Source organism: Aotus nancymaae, unplaced genomic scaffold (genome assembly GCF_030222135.1).
Source record: "Aotus nancymaae isolate 86718 unplaced genomic scaffold, 86718_ANA_hifiasm-v0.15.2.pri h1tg000006l, whole genome shotgun sequence".
In the NCBI taxonomy this organism is placed as follows: Eukaryota; Metazoa; Chordata; class Mammalia; order Primates; family Aotidae; genus Aotus; species Aotus nancymaae.
In genome coordinates, this window is record NW_026988417.1 from 48,844,733 (window position 1) to 48,868,168 (window position 23,436).

The following is a 23,436-nucleotide window of genomic DNA, read 5'->3' on the forward strand; positions in this document are numbered from 1 at the left end:
AGAAAACCTAGGCAAAACCATTCAGGACATAGGCGTAGGCAAGAACTTCATGATCCAAACACCAAAAGCATTGGCAACAAAAGCCAAAATAGACAAATAGGACCTAATCAAACTCCACAGCTTCTGCACAGCAAAAGAAACAGTCATTGGAGTGAATCGGCAACCAACAAATGGGAAAAAATTTTTGCAATCTACCCATCTGACAAAGGGCTGATATCCAGAATCTACAGAGAACTAAAACAAATTTACAAGAAAAGAAAAAGTGGGCAAAGGATATGAACAGACACTTTACAAATGAAGACACACATGAGGCCAACAAACATATGAAAAAATGCTCATCATCACTGGTCATTAGAGAAATGCAAATCAAAACTACATTGAGATACCATCTCATGCCAGTTAGAATGGTGATCCTTAAAAAATCTGGAGACAACAGATACTGGAGAGGATGTGGAGAAATAGAAACACTTTTACACTGTTTATGGGAGTGTAAATTAATTTGACCATTGTGGAAGACAGTGTGTCAATTCCTCAAGGACCTAGAAATAGAAGTTCCATTTGACCCAGCAATCCCATTACTGGGTATATATCCAAAGGATTATAAATCGTTCTACTATAAGGACACATCCACACGAATGTTCATTACAGCACAGTTTACAATAGCAAAGACCTGGAACCAACCCAAATGCCCATCGATGATAGACTGGACAGAGAAAATGTGGCACATATACACCATAGAATACTATGCAGCCATCAAAAACGATGAGTTCGTGTCCTTTGTAGGGACATGGAGGAGCCTGGAAACCATCATTCTCAGCAAACTGACACAAGAACAGAAAATCAAACACCGCATGTTGTCACTCATAGGTGGATGTTGAACAATGAGAACATGTGGACACAGGGAGGGGAGCATCACATACTGGGGTCTGTCGGGGGGAAATAGGGGAGGGACACTGGTGGGTGGGGAGTTGGAAGACATAGCATGGGGAGAAATGCCAGATACAGGTGATGGGGAGGAAGGCAGCAAATCACACTGCCATGTGTGTACCTATGCAACAGTCTTCCATGTTCCTCACATGTACCCCAAAACCTAAAATGCAATTAAAAAAAAAGAAAAGGGACCTCGTATGCCTGGTCAATGCACTATGAAGGATGCTTGATATCAAGTGTGCAAACAAAGAAACAAAACCAACTTTATTCACAGATTATATTCTTGCCCACACAGATCTAAGACAATCAATGAATAACAACAAGAAAGAAGAAAACAAATATAATTACAAAATGCAAGATGTTGGATCCATGATCACTATTCAAAAATCAAGATATTCCTACATGCCAACAATAAAGAAATGGAATACTGAATTTTAAAAATTCAATTCGTGATGGCATTAAAATCCTTAAACTACCCATGAATAAAAGCATAAAACTGAACATATGGATTTAAAAACACTGTGATGGATAAACTGACAACTAGAACAGACTAACACTTTCATATGGGATCTTAGTATATTACAAATTAACGGGAATGTATTTTTGCTCCAAATAACAGAAAACCAACCATCTTAAACAATAAAAATTATCATCTCACAAAACAAGGTATTTTTTTTTTTTTTTTTTTTTTTTTTTTTTGAGGCGGAGTTTCGCTCTTGTTACCCAGGCTAGAGTGCAATGGCGCGATCTCGGCTCACCGCAACCTCCGCCTCCTGGGTTCAGGCAATTCTCCTGCCTCAGCCTCCTGAGTAGCTGGGATTACAGGCATGCACCACCATGCCCAGCTAATTTTTTGTATTAGTAGAGACGGGGTTTCACCATGTTGACCAGGATGGTCTCGATCTCTTGACCTCGTGATCCACCCGCCTCGGCCTCCCAAAGTGCTGGGATTACAGGCTTGAGCCACCGCGCCCGGCCAAAACAAGGTATTTTGAGGTAAGGCTCATAGCCATCTTTACGGACTCAGAAAATTTTGTTTTTTTTCTTTTGCCTTAATAGAAAAAATACATAATGAAGAAATAAGCTCCTTTTTCTGCCTCTTGATGTATGTTTGTGACACTTTAAACATTTTGTGATAATGAATGGAGCTCATTGACATCCTGAAGAGGACAAGGCTTTGCAACTTACCTGGTTCAACGTTTTTGGCGATATTCGGAAAACTCAGCAATGTAGAGCAGGAGACATATTCCAGGGTATTCACTGCATAATTATTTCTAATCTCACATACATACACACACACAACACACACATGGGCACAAATGCAACAGCCTAACCAAACATCGGTATAGATTGCATAAGTAAATTGTATATTTATGAGATGGTTAAAAGGAATGAGCTAGATATACATACACCACTTTTATTTATTTATTTATTTATGAGACGGAGTCTCCCTCTGTCACCCAGGCTAAAGTGCAGTGGCACGATCTCAGCTCACTGCAACCTCCACCTCCTGGGTTAAAGCAATTCTGCTGCCTCAGCCTCCCAAGTAGCTGGGACGACAGATGCCCGCCACCACACCCCAGCTAATTTTTGTATTTTCAGTAGAGACAAGATTTTGCTGTGTTGGCCAAGCTGGTCTTGAACTCCTGACCTCAAGTGATCCACCCACCTCAGCCTCTCAAAGTGCTGGAATTATAGGTGTGAGCCACCACACCCAGCACATCACTTTGGATTATCTTAAAAATAGAACCTTGGGGCCGGGCACAGTGGCTCACATTGACCAGCCTGGCCAATATGGTGAAATCTTGTCTACCAAAAATACAAAAATTAGCTGGGCATGGTGGTGCGTGCCTGTGGTCCCAGTTACTTGGGAGGCTGACACAGAAGAATCACTTAAAACTGGGAGGTGGAGGTTGCAACGAGCCAAGATTGTGCCATTATACTCCAGCCTGGGTGACAAAGCAAGACTCTATCTCAAAATAATAATAATAATCTTGAGAGGAAAAAAAGCAAGCTATTTAGGAATATTTACAGTATAATATCACTTATGTAAAATTAAAACCCACAGCATAATGCTCTGTATGAGAAAGTAAATATTTAATAAAAATATAAAAACAATGAATTGAGCTTGTAATTATCTCTAGGGTAAGAAAAAGGAGAATCAGATTAGGGATGGTTACATAGCATCAAGAATGCTTCAACTTTATCTCTAGTTTTATTTCTTTAATGAAAAAGGGACCATGATAAATATGAAAATAATGATAAATCATATTGAGTCTATGTGGAAAGGACAGATACTTGTCATTTTATGTACATTTATGCTTTATAATCCTCTATCATTTTTAAAGTACTGTATATATTTTTAAATACTTTATAATTTTTAAAAAATATATCTTTTTAAAATAGTTTCCCATGGAAATATTTCATCAGTCATGAAAAGGTTGTATCCCACACACAAACCTCTGTATAAACACTACAAATGGAGTTCACTTCCTTCATCTTTTACTAAACATCATTTTAAGGCACATGCCACATATCGCTTAAGGATTAGAAACTAGGTAGTATCAGAAGAAATGTAAATAGCAATAATACTTGACAGAAAAAGTAGCAAGGATCAAATAAAGATGCCATGAAGAGCAAGAAAGTTCCAAATGGCATAAAATTCAAAGAGGTTTCCAGAGGTTAGCCCAATGCTCAAAAAACATCCTTAGTACTGAACGAGAAGCCAAAGATGTTACTGTTAAAATATTTTTTTAAACAGGTATGAAAAAAGTTTCTACTTGAATTTTAACTTGGTGGCACTTAGAGAATATGAGGCAGGGCACATGTCAACAATATGATTTATTACTAAGGCTATCGAGGTTTTTCCCTGGAAGTCAAAACGTTGATTATTAAGACCCCACAAAGTTCCTATAGCAACATACCTGAAGAAGGAGCCTTTCAAAAGCCAGAAAGTTGTCCCACTTGGCAGTCTGCGGGTGTTTCAATGTTTGAGCTGTGGCCAGCCCAAGCTGGAGGAGTCCACAATGATTCATTAGAGCTTTGAGGTTGTTCTTGAAGAGCTGAATATAGGACATGAGCTGTCCTGGCGTGACTCTCCCTGGAAAAGCATAATAATTTATCAGAGTGTCTCCTTCTGGGTGTAGTATACAAATAATGAGAATGATTCCATTAATAATACCACTGTCTTATATTTGCACAGATCTTCAGAATTTACTGCAAGCTGTCCTAAGCTATTGTGATTCTTACAACAACATAGTGACAAGAGCAAAATTGGTACTATTATTAATACTTGCATTTTGCAAGTAAGAAAACAGGGATAATAGTTAAGGGATCTGGCCAAGGTCATATTGCTAGTAGAATTCATTTTATCAATATGTAATACTCTGTAAATAAGTTTTCAAATAAAGTCATACAAATAAATACTTGTTGAGCTCAACTTGGAGTACCTCTTTATGACATATGACATCTCAATCTAAGAGGGAAAAAGGCATGATTTCTAATAGTGTGCATATGTACATAAAATAAGATGAGAAATTGGTTATGACTATACCTAAAACTTAACCACTGATGTCAATGAGTTCATGACAATATTCATGAGGATAAAAGCTGTTATATGGAATAAAAATGCATCAAGAACTAGGGTGGCAAAACCACTGGAAGAGGAGGTATCAGAAGAAAGGGTTGGTGTGTATAACAGCACATGCTGTTACACAGACATTGCTACAATGGTCACCTACATTTAGAAAAAGAGAGCCCATAAAAGGATAGAGATTGTACAAAACACATGGATATCTACAAACACACGAACTGTTGAGGATTCACTCCTTCAGAGCCCCTAACGCCAAGTTTTGCTGATAGCAGTCTTTCCACTGAGTCTCCTCCCACTCTCTAGTCTGTGAAATTTCATTCCTGCCATTCCTCCATGCTATGCACAAAGATCCTGGACACCAGATTATCCCCACCAGGACAAGAAGGCAATGGGGCCAAACATAGATGCAAGTCAAGTAGTTCACTGCTATACGTTTCACCCATGCCATGTTTATGGGTTGTCCTTTGATACCGAAATCCAAGTTTATTTGCTTGTTATATATCTAGGTTTTTAAATGTTTGGTGATGAAACCGCCTCCATTTATTTAGAAAGTTACACAATGCTTACACAAACACGCCCTTTTCTGATTCTCATGGCAATTCCTTGAGGTAGCAAATGAGGCTTATGCTGCATCTGTTAGCCCTTCCTGTCATGCTGAGAATGTAACGTCTTACCCAATGCTAAATGGCAGATATCTCTTAATAAATGGTTTTTGCTAAAGATCATAATATACTAAAAATAAAGACCTTGCCACACAAAACTTAAAAGTGTACAACATATCTTTCTATCTTTTCATTAAATTTTTTGAAGAGATTAAGAATTTTTAAGTTATTCATTACTAGTTTATCAGGGTAAGCATTTTTTTTTTTTTTTTTTTTTTTTTTTTTTTTTTTTTTATTGCATTTTAGGTTTTGGGGTACATGTGAAAAACATGCAAGGTTGTTGCTTAGGTGCATACGTGGCAGTGTGATTTGTTGCCTTCCTCCCCTTCACCCATATCTGGCATTTCTCCCCATGCTATCCCTCCCCAATTCCCCACCCCCCTGCTGTCCCCCCCACTCCCCCACAACAGACCCCCATGTATAGTGCTCCCCTCCCTGTGTCCATGTGTTCTCCTTGTTCAACACCCGCCTATGAGTGAGAACATGTGGTGTTTGATTTTGTGTTCTTGTGTCAGTTTGCTGAGAATGATGTTTTCCAGGTTCATCCATGTCCCTACAAAGGACGCGAACTCCTCGTTTTTAATGGCTGCATAATATTCCATGGTGTATATGTGCCACATTTTTCCTGTCCAGTCTATCATCGATGGGCATTTGGGTTGGTTCCAGGTCTTTGCTATTGTAAACTGTGCTGCAATGAACATTCGTGTGCATGTGTCCTTATAGTAGAACGATTTATAATCCTTTGGATATATGCCCAGTAATGGGATTGCTGGGTCAAATGGAATTTCTATTTCTAGGTCCTTGAGGAATCGCCACACTGTTTTCCACAATGGTTGAACTAATTTACACTCCCACCAACAGTGTAAAAGTGTTCCTATTTCTCCACATCCTCTCCAGCATCTGTTGTCTCCAGATTTTTTAATGATTGCCATTCTAACTGGTGTGAGATGGTATCTCAATGTAGTTTTGATTTGCATTTCTCTAATGGCCAGTGATGATGAGCATTTTTTCATATGCTTGTTGGCCTCATGTATGTCTTCTTTTGTAAAGTATCTGTTCATGTCCTTCGCCCACTTTTGAATGGGCTTGTTTGTTTTTTTCTTGTAAATCTTTTTTAGCTCGTTGTAAATTCTGGATATCAGCCCTTTGTCAGATGGGTAGGCTGCAAAAATTTTTTCCCATTCTGTTGGTTGCCGATTCACTCTATTGACTGTTTCTTTTGCTGTGCAGAAGCTGTGGAGTTTGATTAGGTCCCATTTGTCTATTTTGGCTTTTGTTGCCAATGCTTTTGGTGTTTTGGTCATGAAGTCCTTGCCTACGCCTATGTCCTGAATGGTTTTGCCTAGGTTTCCTTCTAGTGTTTTTATGGTGTTGGGTCTTATGTTTAAGTCTTTAATCCATCTGGAGTCAATTTTAGTGTAAGGTGTCAGGAAGGGGTCCATTTTCTGCTTTCTGCATATGGCTAGCCAGTTTTCCCAACACCACTTATTGAACAGGGAATCCTTTCCCCATTGCTTGTTTTTATCAGGTTTGTCAAAGATCAGGTGGTTGTAGATATGTTGTGTTGCCTCCGACGCCTCTGTTCTGTTCCATTGGTCTATATCTCTGTTTTGGTACCAGTACCATGCTGTTTTGATTACTGTAGCCTTGTAGTAGAGTTTGATGTCTGGTAGTGTGATGCCTCCTGCTTTGTTCTTTTTGCTTAGAATTGACTTGGCTATGCGGGCTCTCTTTTGGTTCCATATGAAGTTTAAGGTGGTTTTTTCCAGTTCTGTGAAGAAGGTCATTGGTAGCTTGATGGGGATAGCATTGAATCTGTATATTACTTTGGGCAGTATGGCCATTTTCACGATATTAATTCTTCCTAACCATGAACATGGAATGTTTCTCCATCTGTTTGTGTCCTCTCTTATTTCGTTGAGCAGTGATTTGTAGTTCTCCTTGAAGAGGTCCTTTACATTCCTTGTTAGTTGTATTCCTAGGTATTTTATTCTCTTTGTAGCGATTGTGAATGGCAGTTCGTTCTTGATTTGGCTCTCTTTAAGTCTGTTATTGGTGTATAGGAACGCTTGTGATTTTTGCACATTGATTTTGTATCCTGAGACTTTGCTGAAGTTGCTTATCAGTTTCAGGAGCTTTTGGGCTGAGATGAGGGGGTCTTCTAGATATACAATCATGTCGTCTGCAAATAGAGACAATTTGACTTCCTCCTTTCCTAATTGAATACCCTTTATTTCTTTTTCTTGCCTGATTGCTCTGGCTACAACTTCCAGTACTATATTGAATAGGAGTGGTGAGAGAGGGCATCCTTGTCTAGTGCCAGATTTCAAAGGGAATGCTTCCAGTTTTTGCCCGTTCAGTATGATATTGGCTGTCGGTTTGTCGTAAATAGCTTTTATTATTTTGAGATACGTTCCATCGATACCTAGTTTATTGAGGGTTTTTAGCATAAAGGGCTGTTGAATTTTGTCGAAGGCCTTCTCTGCATCAATTGAGATAATCATGTGGTTTTTGTCTTTGGTTCTGTTTATGTGGTGAATTACATTTATAGACTTGCGTATATTGAACCAGCCTTGCATCCCCGGGATGAATCCTACTTGATCATGGTGGATAAGCTTTTTGATGTGCTGTTGTAATCGGCTTGCCATTATTTTATTGAAGATTTTTGCATCTATGTTCATCATGGATATTGGCCTGTAGTTTTCTTTTCTTGTTGAGTCTCTGCCAGGTTTTGGTATTAGGATGATGTTGGTCTCATAAAATGATTTGGGAAGGATTCCCTCTTTTTGGATTATTTGGAATAGTTTCAGTAGGAATGGTATCAGTTCCTCTTTGTATGTCTGGTAGAATTCGGCTGTGAACCCATCTGGACCTGGGCTTTTTTTGGGTGGTAGGCTCTTAATTGCTGCCTCGACTTCAGACCTTGTTATTGGTCTATTCAGGGTTTCGACTTCTTCCTGGTTTAGGCTTGGCAGGAGGCAGCTGTCCAGGAATTTATCCATTTCCTCCAGGTTTTCTAATTTATGTGCATAGAGTTGTTTGTAATAATCTCTGATGATGGTTTGAATTTCTGTGGAATCTGTGGTGATATCGCCTTTGTCATTTTTTATTGCATCTATTTGGTTATTCTCTCTTTTCTTTTTTATTAGTCTGGCTAGTGGTCTGTCTATTTTGTTGATCTTTTCAAAAAACCAGCTCCTGGATTTATTTATTTTTTGAAGGGTTTTTCGTGTCTCTATCTCCTTCAATTCTGCTTTGATCTTAGTTATTTCTTGTCTTCTGCTAGGTTTTGAGTTTTTTTGATCTTGCTCCTCTAGCTCTTTCAATTTTGACGATAGGGTGTCAATTTTAGATCTCTCCTTTCTTCTCATGTGGGCACTTATTGCTATATATTTTCCTCTAGAGACTGCTTTAAATGTGTCCCAGAGATTCTGGTATGTGGTGTCTTCATTCTCGTTGGTTTCGAAGAACGTCTTTATTTCTGCCTTCATTTCATTGTTTATCCAGTCAACATTCAGGAGAAAGTTGTTCATTTTCCATGAGGCTGTGCGGTTCTGGGTTGGTTTCTGAATTCTGAGTTCTAACTTGATTGCACTGTGGTCTGAGAGACTGTTTGTTATGGTTTCCGTTCTTTTGCATTTGCTGAGGAGTGATTTACTTCCAATTATGTGGTCAATTTTAGAGTAGGTGTGATGTGGTGCTGAGAAGAATGTATATTCTGTGGATTTGGGGTGGAGAGTTCTGTAAATGTCTATTAGGTTTGCTTGTTCCAGGTCTGAGTTCAAGTCCTGGATATCCTTGTTAATTTTCTGTCTCGTTGATCTGTCTAATATTGACAGTGGTGTGTTGAAGTCTCCCACTATTATTGTGTGGGAGTCTAAGTCTCTTTGTAAGTCTTTAAGAACTTGCCTTATGTATCTGGTTGCTCCTGTATTAGGTGCATATATATTTAGGATCGTTAGCTCTTCTTGCTGCATTGATCCTTTTACCATTATGTAATGTCCTTCTTTGTCTCTTTTGATCTTTGTTGCTTTAAAGTCTATTTTATCAGAGATGAGAATTGCAACTCCTGCTTTTTTTTGCTCTCCATTTGCTTGGTAAATCTTCCTCCATCCCTTTATTTTGAGCCTTTGTGTATCCTTGCTTGCGAGATGGGTTTCCTGGATACAGCACACTGATGGGTTTTGGCTTTTTATCCAATTTGCCAGTCTGTGTCTTTTGATTGGGGCATTTAGTCCGTTTACATTTAGGGTTAATATTGTTATGTGTGAATTCAATCCTGTCATTTTGGTGCTAGGTGGCTGTTTTGCCCTTTGGTTGATGCAGATTCTTCATTGTGTTGATGCTCTTTACCTTTTCGTGTGTTTTTGGAGTGGCTGGTACTGGTTGTTCTTTTCTATGTGTAGTGCCTCCTTCAGGAGCTCTTGTAGAGCTGGTCTGGTGGTGATGAACTCTCTGAGTTCTTGCTTGTTCACAAAGGATTTTATTTTTCCTTCACTTATGAAGCTTAGTTTGGCTGGATACGAAATTCTGGGTTGAAAGTTCTTTTCCTTAAGGATGTTGAATATCGGCCCCCACTCTCTTCTGGCCTGTAGGGTTTCTGCTGAGAGGTCTGCAGTGAGTCTGATGGGCTTCCCTTTGTGGGTAACCCGACCTTTCTCTCTGGCTGCCCTTAGTATTTTCTCCTTCATTTCAACCCTGGTGAATCTGATGATTATGTGTCTTGGGGTTGCTCTTCTAGAGGAGTATCTTTGTGGTGTTCTCTGTATTTCCTGGACTTGAATCTCGGCCTGCCTTGTTAGGTTGGGGAAGTTTTCCTGGATAATATCCTGAAGAGTATTTTCCAGCTTGGATGCATTCTCTTCGTCACATTCAGGTACACCTATCAAACGTAGATTAGGTCTTTTCACATAGTCCCATATTTCTTGTTGACTTTGTTCATTCCTTTTTACCCTGTTTTCTCTAATCTTGCCTTCTCGTTTTATTTCATTGAGTTGATCTTCGACCTCTGATATCCTTTCTTCTGCTTGGTCAATTCGGCTGTTGAAACTTGTGCATGCTTCACGAAGTTCTCGTGTTGTGTTTTTCAGCTCCATCAATTCGCTCATATTCCTCTCTAAGTTGTCCATTCTTGTTAGCATTTCGTCAAGTCTTTTTTCAAGGTTCTTAGTTTCTTTGCATTGGGTTAGAACATGTTCTTTTAGCTCACGGAAGTTTCTTATTATCCACTTTCTGAAAGCTGATTCTGTCATTTCATCACACTCATTCTCCGTCCAGTCTTGTTCCCTTGCTGGTGGGGAGTTGTGATCCCTTGTAGGAGGAGAAGTGTTCTGGTTTTGGGTGTTTTCATCCTTTTTGCGCTGGTTTCTTCCCATCTTTGTGGATTTTTCCACCTGCTGACTTTGTAGTTGTTGTCTTTCTGATTTTGGTAATTTTAAGTCTGCTGTGGCAGAACTCATAAACCCCCTGCTCTTCCCCCGAGGTGTTCTGTCCCAGGGAGTTACTGTTTTCTGATGTTCCCCTGTGCGGTTGCTGTTTTCCCTGCCCACAAGGTGGCAGCCTAGTCACACTCAGGTTGCAGAGGCTTCGCTAAGCTGCTGTGGGCTCCACCCAGCTTCCGTGTGAACTTCTGGGTGTAGTTAGAACTGCTTCCGCTATGTTGGCCCGCCCCTGTAGTGACGGAGTCTCTGTAGTGGCGGATTGCCTTGGTACAGAACAGCAGGGTGCCTATGGAGAACGCCCCTCCTCCACAGAGCTGGACCGTCCCGGTTTCAGTTGTGTTTCAGGTCTTCTTGCTGGGTAAGAGGGGACACCGTCTCATCCGATCTGCCTCCGGAGCCGCTGCGTTGGCTAAAGCCGCGGCTCTGAGATTCGTGGCGCTGCCCTGGCTCCCCGTTTCAGCTCCCCTTGCTGGCTTATAGGGGACTCAGATTCTCTCACTTTATACAGTGAGCTGTTGCCTCAGGGTGCCGGCCCAGCGGCTGCGCCGTTCAAGCCAGCGGCGCCAGCGGCGCTGGCGACCCGTGTGGCTTCTCTGCGTGTGAATCTCCTGTTCTGTGGGCAGTAAAAATCAGTCTGGAAATACGGCGTCCACTCACCCTCTGTGCTTTCTCTCGGAGCTGCATTCCCGAGTTCCTCCTAAGCGGCCATCTTGGATCTCCCCCATCGCCCGCATTTTTTTTAAAAAAAAAAAAAGAAGAAGAAGAAGAAGATTGGGAATGGTAAGTAGGAAGGTGAGTCTCACGAGTTTCTTTGGTCTCGTGGTAAAGCATGGGTTTGTTCCTGATTCTCAAAGCAGCAAGCTAACAATTTGCTTGCTCAAATACTCATAGGAAAAAACCTCATTAATACTTTGATTTGTTTATCAGGTTTATTAAGGCATTTTCTATATACAGTAAAATTCACCCTTTTCTAGCATACAGTTGTATGAATTTTGACAAGTGCATATGGTTGGATAACCACTGTCACAATCAAAATATAGAATATTCCCATCAATCCATCATTAGCTGAGCATGGTGGTGCTCACGTATAATCCCAGCTACTCAGGAAGCTGAGGCAGGAGAATCACTTGAACCCAGGAAGTGGCAGTTGCAGTGAGCTGAGATCGTGCCACTGCACTCCAGCCTGGGTGACAGAGTGAGACTCCACTTCAAAAAAAAAAAATCAAATTTTTTATCCAATCAGCATTTCCTAGCTGAGACTAGACTCAGCCACCATATTTGTGCACTGTCACCTTCTCATACAAGGCATATGATCTAAAGGAGCAATATCTCCTAACAGAAAATATCAACAACACAGTACCATGAATTTAGTAGTTATTTACTTTTTCTACTCTGTTATATTCCCCTTTGTATATCTTTTTTACACATTCATGCCACTAATCCTTTGTTAAGCATAAATCATGACAGCAGATTTTTTTTCCCTAAAAATCCCTAATAGGTTAACTGGAATTTAAGTAAAAAAGTACTTCACACAGATGCTCTAAAACAAAAAGGCCAGTGACATTTTTTAAAACTTTAAATTTAACCATAACCTTACAGAAAACAATATTGAATTCAACTGAATTCAAATGTATTATGAAGCTATATTAGTCCCTTCTCACAATGTTATAAAGACATAACCGAGACTGGGTAATTTATAAAGGAAAGAGATTTAATGGCCTCACAGTTCTGCATGACTGGGGAGGCCTCAGGAAACTTACAATCATGGCAGAAGTGGAAGCAAACATGTCCATCTTCACAAGGTGACAGGAGACAGAAAAATTAGTAGCAAAAAGGGAACAGCCCTTTATAAGACCATCAGATCTTGTGAGAACTCACTCATTATCAAGAGAACAGCATAGGGGAAACTGCCCCCATGATACAACTACCTCCACCTGGTCTCTCCCTGGGGATTCTGGGGACTACAATTCAACATGAGATCTGGGTGGGGACACAAAGTCTAACCACATCAGAAGCTATTCTTCCAATTACTGCATATACCTGACAAATTATAGCTTTCCTTATCTGTTTCCTGGCTGGTAAAATACACTTAAAATATTTACATATATCTAATTCTTTATTGGCACTCTTAAAACACAGACTATTTTATATCATAGTCATTCTGTCAGATTTGATTTAATGGCAAAACTGTTAGATGGGAAACAGCAACCACCATCAGAAATTTTCTCTAGAGGCTGGGAGTGGTGGTTCATGCCTATAATCTCAGAGCTTTGGAAGGCTGAGGCAGGCAGACTGCTTGAGGCCAGGAGTTTGAGACAAGCCTAGCCAACATGGTGAAACTCCATCTCTACTGTAAGTGCAAAAATTAGCCAGGCATAGCATCATATGCCTGTAATCCGAGCTATTCAGGAGGCTGAGGCACGAGAATTGCCTCAGCCCAGGAGACAGAGGTTGCAGTGAGCCAAGATCACAGCATTGCACTCCAGCCTGAGCGACAGAGGGAAATATTGTCAGAAAGGAAAGAAGTAAGGAAGGAAGGGAGGGAGGGAGGGAGGGAGGGAGGGAGGGAGGGAAAGAGAAAGAGGGAGGGAGAGAGAAAGAGAGAGAGAAAGAGAAAAAAAGAGAGAGGGAGGGAAGGACAGGATGAAGGAAGGAAATAAGGGAGGGAGGCAGGGAAAGAGAGAGAGGGAGGGAGAGAGAGAAAGAGAAAAGAAAGAAAGAGAGAGAGGGAGGGAGGGAGGGAAAGGAGGGATGAAGGAAGGAAGGAAGGGAGAAAGGGTGGGAGGGAAGGAGGGAGGGAGGGAGGAGGAAGGAAGGAAGGAAGAAAATTTTGTCTAGAATAACATATTTAGCAAAGGAAAAAGTGTAAAACCCTTGATATAAGTCATATTGTCATTGCAAGTGTTTTATTCATTCAGTTCTGCAAACATGGATGAAAATCCAGTGTGTAGAGTTTGAATAAACAGATGTGTATGTTTTAAGACTTGCATTCTTAGAAATCTAATGTCAGCATTTCATTTTTCTCTTTTTCAATCATTTTCTAATATAACAAAGGCAATGTATATTAGAATATTTAAATATAATATATTCTGCTAAAACTCTGGTTTATTAGTTTATATGCAACTGGCAAAAAGGAATTATGTCAATATTATACAAAAGTCACAACTGTTCATTTGTAACTTGTTCCCCATTATTTTACCACTTTGTGCTACCAAAGACAGCAGCTAAACACAAAGTAAGTGAGCACAGCTGAATACAGCAAGCTACAAGAGGAATTGAGTACCCTGTGAAGCGGCCATTCATCCTTGCTTTTCCTTTTTGCTCTGCTGGCCGTGTGCCCTATTTTGGAATTGCTTCCTGTTTTATTCAACCTGATCTCCAATGCATTTTGCTTTTGACTTCCTAACCAAACAACCTCAACTCCTCTTACACCTTCCAACAAGCTACTGTAAACTCTTTTGCTCACATAAAGTCCTATATATGCTGTAACATTTATTTATAGAAATTTAGCATGTCTTTTTAACTGTGCTAATATTTTTATCAAGAGTCTTAATATCTTTGTAAGTGCTCCGACTACAAAGTTGCACAGATTTTTGAGTGGGCTCTTGCTAATACCCCGAGTTCTGATTTCTAGTATATGTTGCAAAACTCAAGTTTTTCAGGAATGCATATATATCGTAGCAAAAAATACCCATACTGATATATAGACAGGGGTGGCAACTGTACTAAGATTGATTAAACTTTTGGTTGGTAGACAGTACCATGTAAGAAAACCTCAAATGTTAATTCAACAGTTGACACAAGAGAGCCTAGAATCTTGAGTGTGCCAGATGGCTTAGGAGTTTTGTAAATAATAATGTGCAAAAGACCCAAGAGGCTACACTGAGCACATGTGTTTATATCAGCTCCTAAGAAGATCCATCAGAATGATAAAAAGGAATAAAACTGGGTAGAAATGCACTCAAGAAGATCACTGAGATAGTCTATAAGCAGACAAAAGATTTCAACACCTTTTCCCCTCACATGTTCATTACATCTGGAACTTACATGATATATGTTAGTTTTCTTTTTTGCTCTGTCAACTAAGCAATACCTTATAGCTGTTCATGTTCTAAGCAGAGGATACTAAGTCTCTTGCCCTTCTCTTTGTTTCTTCTTTTCCCCTTGCATCTTTTAAATCATCTTTGTTTTTATTTTTACCTGGTCAAGATTTATAGCACTTCTATTTTATTCCATAACCATAACAAATTATGGTTTTACTAAGGTATTTTGTGCTTTTTCTGCAGTTTGATTCTAAAAGTTCAAAATCAATCAATAGCATTTACAACAATTGATTATACATCATAAACTGTATAATAATTCCATTCTCCTCTACTTTGAAGATTCACAATGATTGTGTCTAATTTAGAGCTTTTTCAAACTTTTATTTTAGGTTCAGGGGTACAGGTGCAGGTTTGTTATGAGGTTTTTAAATTCTTTCTACTTGCTTCTCAGTAAGCCTATTTAATCTGAATATAGTTTTCTTCCATTTTTTGAGAAAGTTTCACATTCTTTCTTGCTAATTTATCTCTCTCTTTGAAACTACTAGTAGTACATGGGTCTCCTAGATTGCTTCTGTATTTTTGTCTTTTCTCTGACCTTTTCTACTACACTTCTTCCTATATTCTCTTCTCTCTCCTTTTTTCCTACATTTTTAGGAGATTTTGTTGATTTATCTTTAAACTGTTTTCTGAAGTTTTTGGCTAAATATTTTATTTTCACAATGATATCTTTAATATCCTAGGGCCTTTTTAAAAATAAGTTTTATTGAGATATAAATCACATACTATAAAATCCCCCCCCTTAAAGTACACAATTCAGTGGTTTTTTGTATATTCACAGTTGTACAACCATCAGTGTGATATAATTTCAAAACATTTATATTAGCCTAAAAAGAAACCCCATAGCCAAATAAAAAAGATTTTATGTATCTCTATGTATTAGAATTTCACCTGAACAAAATTTCCAGCTAAAAGACATAACTGTACTTAGCTATATCAGGAAATGAAAAAAGAAAAAACCCGACAGAAATGATACTACTCAAGTAAATTCAGCAATAATTGAACTCTTTTTTTATATAGTAAACTATCATCATATATGTTTTTTTAATTTAACGAAGTATAAATTTCTATATGATGAAAGCACAATGGATGAGTACTAATGGATGGAGGAAAACAAACAATAAAAATCAATTCCCACCTCCATAAGAGGTTTTGCTTGCAATATCTGAAAAGGCTCTGCAGCACAGAAGGAGCCACCTGCCCAGAAGGAAGAGCATGAGTGAATCCACGACTCCAGTCTCAGAAGCTTCAGGGATAACAGAGGTGGAAAGTGAAGAGTATAATCTACATAAAGCACATGAACCTTAAGAATACAGTTCAAATAATTTTTACATATGATATATCCATGTATTCACCAACCAGAGCAAGGTATAGAATATGTCAAGCACTCTAGAAGACTCCCTTATACATTTACCCAGTAGATAATCTCCTCCTAAAGGTAAACCCAACAGACCATTTTTTGTCTAGTTTTAAACAATATAAATGGAATCCTACATATATATTTCTTCTTGTCTGGCTTCTTTTGTCCAAAAATCTCATTTATTGTTTGTTTGTTTGTTTCTGTGTTTTACTGCTCTACATGACCATACCAGTTTTTTTTTAATCAATTATACTATTAAAGCATATTTAGCTTTTATAGTCTAGGGCCATCATAAATACTGATGCTATGAAAATTCTAAGACGTGACTTCCAGTAGACATAATCACTTGTTTTTGTTGGATATATACACAGGTATGGAACTTCTTGGTGGGTGAATACCAGTTTTACTTAATACTGTCAAAGAGTTTTCCATGGTTATACCAATATCCTCAGACATTTTACATTTTTTTTTTTTTTAAGACAGAGTCTCATTTTGTAACCCAGGCTGGAGTGCAGTGGTGCAATCTCGGCTCACTGCAACCTCAACCTTCCAGGTTCAAGTGATTCTCATGCCTCAGGTTCCCGAGAAGCTAGGATTACAGGTGCCCACCACCACACCCAGCTAATTTTTATATATTTTTTTTCTTTTCATACAGACAGGGTTTCACCATGTTGGCCAGTTATATTTCCTTTAACATAATTTAACATAATTTTAAAATACACATGTAATGAGGCATTACATGCATAATGTAATGTTTGGTAAGTTTCCTTCACGGTATTTTATGCTGGGTAGCCAAAAGTCTAATGAGTAAAAGAAAAAAAATCACAACAGAAACTACATTGTCATACTATTAATATGCACTTTTATTTTTCTTGTTGTTTATCTGTTTATTTACTTACTTTTTTACCTTATTACATAGAAAAAAGTTGGAAAGGCAAGACATCAATTTAAGAAAAAAGATTACACTGAAGAACAGGATGGTGGGGATAGGAAAGAAAGGAAGCGTACATTCATTTTTTATTTTACATATGTTGTCATTTTAATTTTCTAGAAGCTTGTGCTAGTATCACTTTGAAATATTGCCTAGGTTCTGAAACAAAATAATATATCTCATGTAGAATGGACAGATGTGTATTTTTCTCTGGGAAATGTGACTTCATTACTATCACTAATTTGTATAATGCATAAAGCATTGTCTTTCAATAGATGAAGAAACTGAAGGGAAATAATAACTGCCTACTTCTTACCTGAATGGGGTTGAAGTGAGAAAGAAATACAGTTAACATGCATATTTAAGTCAGACATAAGAATAAAAAATCCTGCTCATGATGACTATTAGATACTGAAACAATTTATTAAAGGGGAAAGAGGGAAGAATTTATAAATCTTCTCCCACAGGAATCTGAAGGACTATATATACAGCTATCTGTATAGTGAAAGTTGGATAAAGCCCATCTGGGAACTGATATTCACTTTTATAGCACCATAAATACTGAAGGTTTTCTGGGACATCTTTTAAGTAGTATGGGTTTCTTGTTACACACATTTTTTAGCTCGGCAGCATTACAAAGGTAGGATAAGAAACTAATGTGAAACGAACTCATTAATTATATGAATCAATTCAATCAAATGAGTTTAAAATTCAGAAATCTGCTACAAGATCTATTTCAAGACAACTATGGAATCAAGTATAACTGCTGCAGAATCCAGAGTCACAAACAGAAAATAAACAGCTCTCTCTGAAGTTATACAAAACAGTGAAAAATAAAACCACTAGGAACATTTATGGTTTAGCTTTCTTTGGAAATGCAGCCTTCCTGAGGCTAACTTAAACAATGCCTCGACATTTATAAACTCAGCAGAGAGCATGTCAGATACTGGATAGATGACCTCTGTTATCCAAGGGCAAATTACCAGGCTGCCAGGGAGAGCATTTCCCTGGTGGATCCACTCTGACTTGGAAAGGAATTTCTGCTCTTAAGGGAGCCTCTAAATAAACTCCCACCTACAGCCATGGGCCTTCTCCCCATAACATTCTCTCAAGATTTTTAAACTGCTAGCCATATTGTCATGTTGAGGATCCCTTATATTAAGAAAATAAAAGAAGACTGATAAGCAAGATGGCTGACTAGAATTGCCTAATGTTCATCTCTCCAACAAAAAAAAAATGAAAACAATAAAAAACAACTAAATTTCAACCAGAGTGACTAAGGAGAGCACTGGAGTATAGTACAGCAAGGGGATGGTGGAAACTATGTGGGCCACAAAATCTCAGAGGATGGCACATAAAGAAACACCTTGCCTTCACCTCCCCATTCCCCTAGTCGAGATCTGCTCAGAACCAGAATGGACTTCTCCTTGTGTGGAAAGGGTAAGCTGGAAGTCTCCAACAGCCCCCATCACCACGGCAGATATCTGCAATCTTTGCTACTAGAGAACACAGCAGTCCTCACAGCTCATAAGCCCAGTTAGCAGAGCTGCCTGGAGTTCACATGGCTGTATTACTTCGGAAAAGGAACCCTCATTCTGTCCCACTACCCAGCACATCCTCCCAAGCCCAAGCTGCTTTGCACAGCACCATATTGAAACTAGAGCCTCTGCTAGACTGTATCCTTCTCAGAAGCCACTGCATTCCATCATCCCTGAAACTCTGCCATCATTGCACCACATTCACATATGCAGAAGCAGATCATTCCCTAGCCAAGCCACTGAAGCTTGTACCCTATGGAAGTAAAGATCCCTAAGGGGCACTCCATCTCCCGGATCCCAGTTGCTGCTGTGTGTGCCCCATCCCCAGGCTACTAAGAGCCTAGCCCAGGGGAATACCTGCACCCCTGGCACCTGAACCAATCTGGTGCCTTGACCCCCCAGAAATCTGAGCTTCAGTCTAGTGGAGGAGCTATGCACCCTGGTGCCTAAGCTGATGCAGCACCCAGCCCCTCAGGGATGCAAAGCCCTAGCCCAGCAGAGTAGCTATATGTTCTAACCCCCAGGGACCTGAATCTAGAGTTCAGCAAAACCACAGGGCTCCCCAGCATCCCAGTCTCTGGGACCTAGAACCTAGGCCCAGTAGAACTGCACCATCTCCCAGTACCTCATTCCCCAGGGACCTGGAGCCCCAGCACAGCAAAGCAACCAAATACCCCATGCTTCCTAGCTGATAAAGGAAACCAGGGCCCTGGCCCAGCAGAGCAGCTATGCCCCCAGGCACCTGAGATAATGTGATACCCTGTCCCAAGAGAAACAGAGCTTTGGCTGAGCTGTGGCATCCCCTCTGGGCCAAACAGTCACAGCACCCCACCTCCCTGGATCTGAACTACCCTTTTAGAGTCTGAGCTGTTGAGGTACTCTGCCCCTCTTGGAAGTTAAGTCACTGTTGCACTGCTCCTTGACCTCTGAAACACAGCCACAGACGTGTGCTCCCATTCCTGGGCCCTTGGTGATACTGCACTTGGCCTCACAGAGCCAATGTCACTACCATGTCCCAGCACCCCAGAGTCCAGAGTCACTACTATGTGGTATCCCCTCTTCTAGTGCCTGGGTACCTAATGTGCCCTGTTGGCTCTGGAACCCAAATTGCAGCTGTGCTCTGTTCCTCAGGACCTGATCTTCTAAAACACTCTTCCTTCCCTGGAGCCATGCCAGTTCTGTGCCCTAACACCTAGGACCAGAGTCACAGATATAAACCTGTCCCTGGGTCTAAGCTACTGGGGAGTGCCTCAGACTCACCATCCCCAGCTTTGTGGGAGACCTTCATCAACCTGTGCTTCGGTTAGTGAACCTGTGCCCACATCACAGGTGTCACAGTAGTTCAGCAAAACACTGAGCTCTGGACCCCAGCTCCATAGCCACTCCAAGCACCTGTACCTGCACAGCACCACTATCACTGCCTGTGTACAATGTCAGACCTGGCACCAAGAAGGATACTCTCAGTTAAGTCTCTCAACTGTGGGTAAAAAGAGAATAGAAAAACCCCTACCCTTACCACTAAGAACCCTAACCTACAGTGACATCACTGTTGCCAAAACTCCTGCAGCCTAGGCCACTGAGGCACCGATAATCATCACTGACATTGATCACAGCTGAAGAAGTTGCACAGCGATTATACTACTGTACCCACCCAGAACCAGAGCCAATGCACCCTGCACAAGTAACACCCTAAAACTCACCTGCAGGTGAAAGTCTTTCCCTACAAAAGCCACTCTATAAATTGGGAAGAGACAACCATTCTACCCAATATAGAGACATCATCACAGGGACACAAAAATATTTAAAGAGCAAGTAAATAAGACACCACCAAAAGAACACAATTGTTCTCCAGTGACTGACTCCAAACAAATGGAAATTTATGAATTGCCTGAAAAGAAATTCAAAATAATAACCTTAAAAAAACTTAGCAAGATAAAAGAGAATACAAATAGACAATTCAATTAAACCAGAAAATAATTCATGATCTGAATTAAAAATTCAACAAAGAGATAATAATCATTAAAAAGGACCAAACAGAACTCTTGGAGCTGCAGAATTCAATGAATTTAAAATATAATAGGGCTGGGCATGGTAGGTCATGCCTGTAATCCCACCACATTCGGAGACCAAGGCAGGAGGACTGCTTGAGCCTAGGAGTTTAAGACCACCCTGGGTAACACAGCAAGACCCTGTCTCTAAAATAATAATAAAATATAAAAATTTTTTTAAAATAATTGAGAGCTTTAACAGAAGACCAGATCAAGCAGAAGAAAGAATCTATGAACTTGAAGACAGTTCTTTTGAACTAAATCAGTGATAGGAAACAAAAGAAAAAAATATTGAAAACAAGTTTAGAAAGCCTGCAGGACTTATAGAGTAGCATTAAGCATATAAATATTTTCATTACGGTAGTTCTAGAAGGGTAAGGGACGCAGAAAAGCATAGAAGCTTATTTGATGAAATAATTACTGAAAACGTCTCAAGTCTTAGGAAAGATGTGGACATAAAACTATAAAGTCCCCAAACAGGTTCAATCTAAAAAGGACCTAAAAAAGGCACACTACAAAAACAAAAACAATTGTAAAAGCAGCAAAAGAAAAGAATCAAGTGGCATACAAGGGAATCCCCGTTAGATTACCAGTGAATTTCTAAACAGAAACCTTGCATGCAAGGAGATAATGGGATGACGTGTTCAAAGTGCTGAAAGGAAAAAAAAATGGGAAAAAAAAACTGTTAACAAAGAATACTACACCCAGCAAAGCTTTCCTTCAGGAATAAAGGAGAAATAAATTTTTTTTTCCAGGTAAGCAAAAGCTGAGGGAATTTATCATTCCTAAACCAGCCTCACAAGAAATGCCTAGGGAAGTTCTTCAACTGGACTGAAAGGATGATAATTATGATCATAAAAACATATCAAAGTACGAAACTCACTGTTGAGGTAAATAATTCAAATTCAGAATACTCCATTACTACAATGGTGGTGTGTAAATATTGCAAATTTCTAGTATGAAAGTTAAAAGTCAAAATATTCAAAAACAAATATAGCTACACCAACTTGTTAAGAAATATACAATACTAAAAGATGCAAATTCTGACATCAAAAATATAAATTGTAGGGGTGGGGAGTAAAAGTCCACACTACTTTAATGTGACCAAAGTTAAGCTATTATCAAGTTAAAACAAATGGTCTATTATGACAGCAAAATGTTTTATGTAAGCCTCAAGATAAAAGATAACTACAGAGCAGAAAACTATGGCAGATACACAAATGGGAAAAAGAAAAGAATCAAAGCTTAGCACTTAAAAAAAAAAAACTACTAAATCACAGAAGCAAACAATAAGAGAGGAAGAAAGGAAAAAGGGATCTAAAATACAACCAGAAAACAATTAAAAAATGACAATAGCAACCTTTGCCTATCAATAATAATCTTAACTATAAATGGTTTAATGCCACCAATCAAAAGTGGCTGAATGAAAAACAGCAACAACGAAAACAAGATCAAACTCTATGCCGCCCACAAGAGACCCATTTTAGCTTTAAGGACATACTTAGGCTGAAAGTAAAGGTAAGGAAGAAGAAGATATTTCTGTAGAAAGTAACCAAAAAAAAAGAAAAAAGCAGGGGTAGCTATACTTAGATAAAACAGACTTCAAGTCAAAAACTGTTACAAGAGACAAAGGCTAATATTTAATATTAAAGAAGTCCATTCATCAAGAGGACATAGCAATTGTAAATATAGATGCACCCAACGTTGGAGCACCTTAATATATAAAACAAATATTAACAGTCATGAAAGAATAAATAAATAGCAATACAGTAATAAGAGGGTACTTCAATATCCCAGTTTGAACAATGGGTAAGTCAAGCACATCAAAAATTAATAAGAAAATACTGGATTTGAACTGCTCTTTAGATCAAATGGACCTAACAGACTTATATACAACTTTCCATCCAATAGCAACGCAATACATATTCTTTAGCACACATAAAACATTCTCCAGGATACACTATATGTGAGGCCACAGTATAGGTCTTAACAAATTTAAGGTCACAATCATATTAAGTATTGTTTCTAACCACAGTGGCAAGAAACTAGAAATCAGTAATAGGAGAAGTATTGGAAAAAAAATCACAAATATGTGGAAATTATATAATATGCTACTGAACAAACATGAGTCAAAAAAGAAATCAAAAGAAAAATTTAAAAATATCTTCATACAAACAACAATGGGAACAAAATATATCATACCCTATAGGCGCAGCATAGCAGTTCTAAGAGGAGAGTTTATAGCAATAAATACCTACCTTAAAAAAAAGATTCCAAATAAATAGCCTAACATTACACTTCAAATAACTAATTAAAAAACAAACTAAATCCAAAGTTAGCAGAAAGAAGGAAATAATAAAGATCAGAATAGAAATAAATACAGAACAGAAAAACCATGAAAAAAAAAAGATAGAAAATAAACAGAGTTGACAAATGCCTAGCTAGATTAACTCAGAAACCAAAAAAGACAAAAATAAATGAAATCAGAAATGAAAGTAGAAACATTACTACAGACACTTCAGAAACTAAAGGAATCATAGGGTACTATTATCAACAATAATATGCCAACAAGTTGGATAACCTAGAGAAAATTGATAAGTTTCTTAAACAATGTAACATAGCAAGATTAAATAATAAGCAATTGAAAGTTTGAACAGATCAATAACAAATAAAGAGATTAAAACAGAAATTTAAAACCTTACAACAAAGAAAAGCCCAGAACCAGATGGCTTCATGGCTGAATTCTACTAATCAAAAAAGAATTATTACCAATACTTCTTAAGCCCTTCTAAAAAAATTAGAGCTAAAGGGAATACTTCCCGACACATTTTATA

At 38.8% G+C, this 23,436-nt stretch overlaps 1 protein-coding gene across 1 annotated transcript in view; it reads right to left on the reverse strand.

The window, feature by feature from the left end:
• SCFD2 (sec1 family domain containing 2) overlaps positions 1 to 23,436 on the reverse strand; it is a 435,166-nt gene that overhangs the window by 337,322 nt on the left and 74,408 nt on the right. The window contains exon 4 of the mRNA XM_012441117.3: positions 3,855 to 4,030. Coding sequence (XP_012296540.2) covers positions 3,855 to 4,030 — 176 coding nt within the window. The remainder of the gene's footprint in view (positions 1 to 3,854; positions 4,031 to 23,436) is intronic.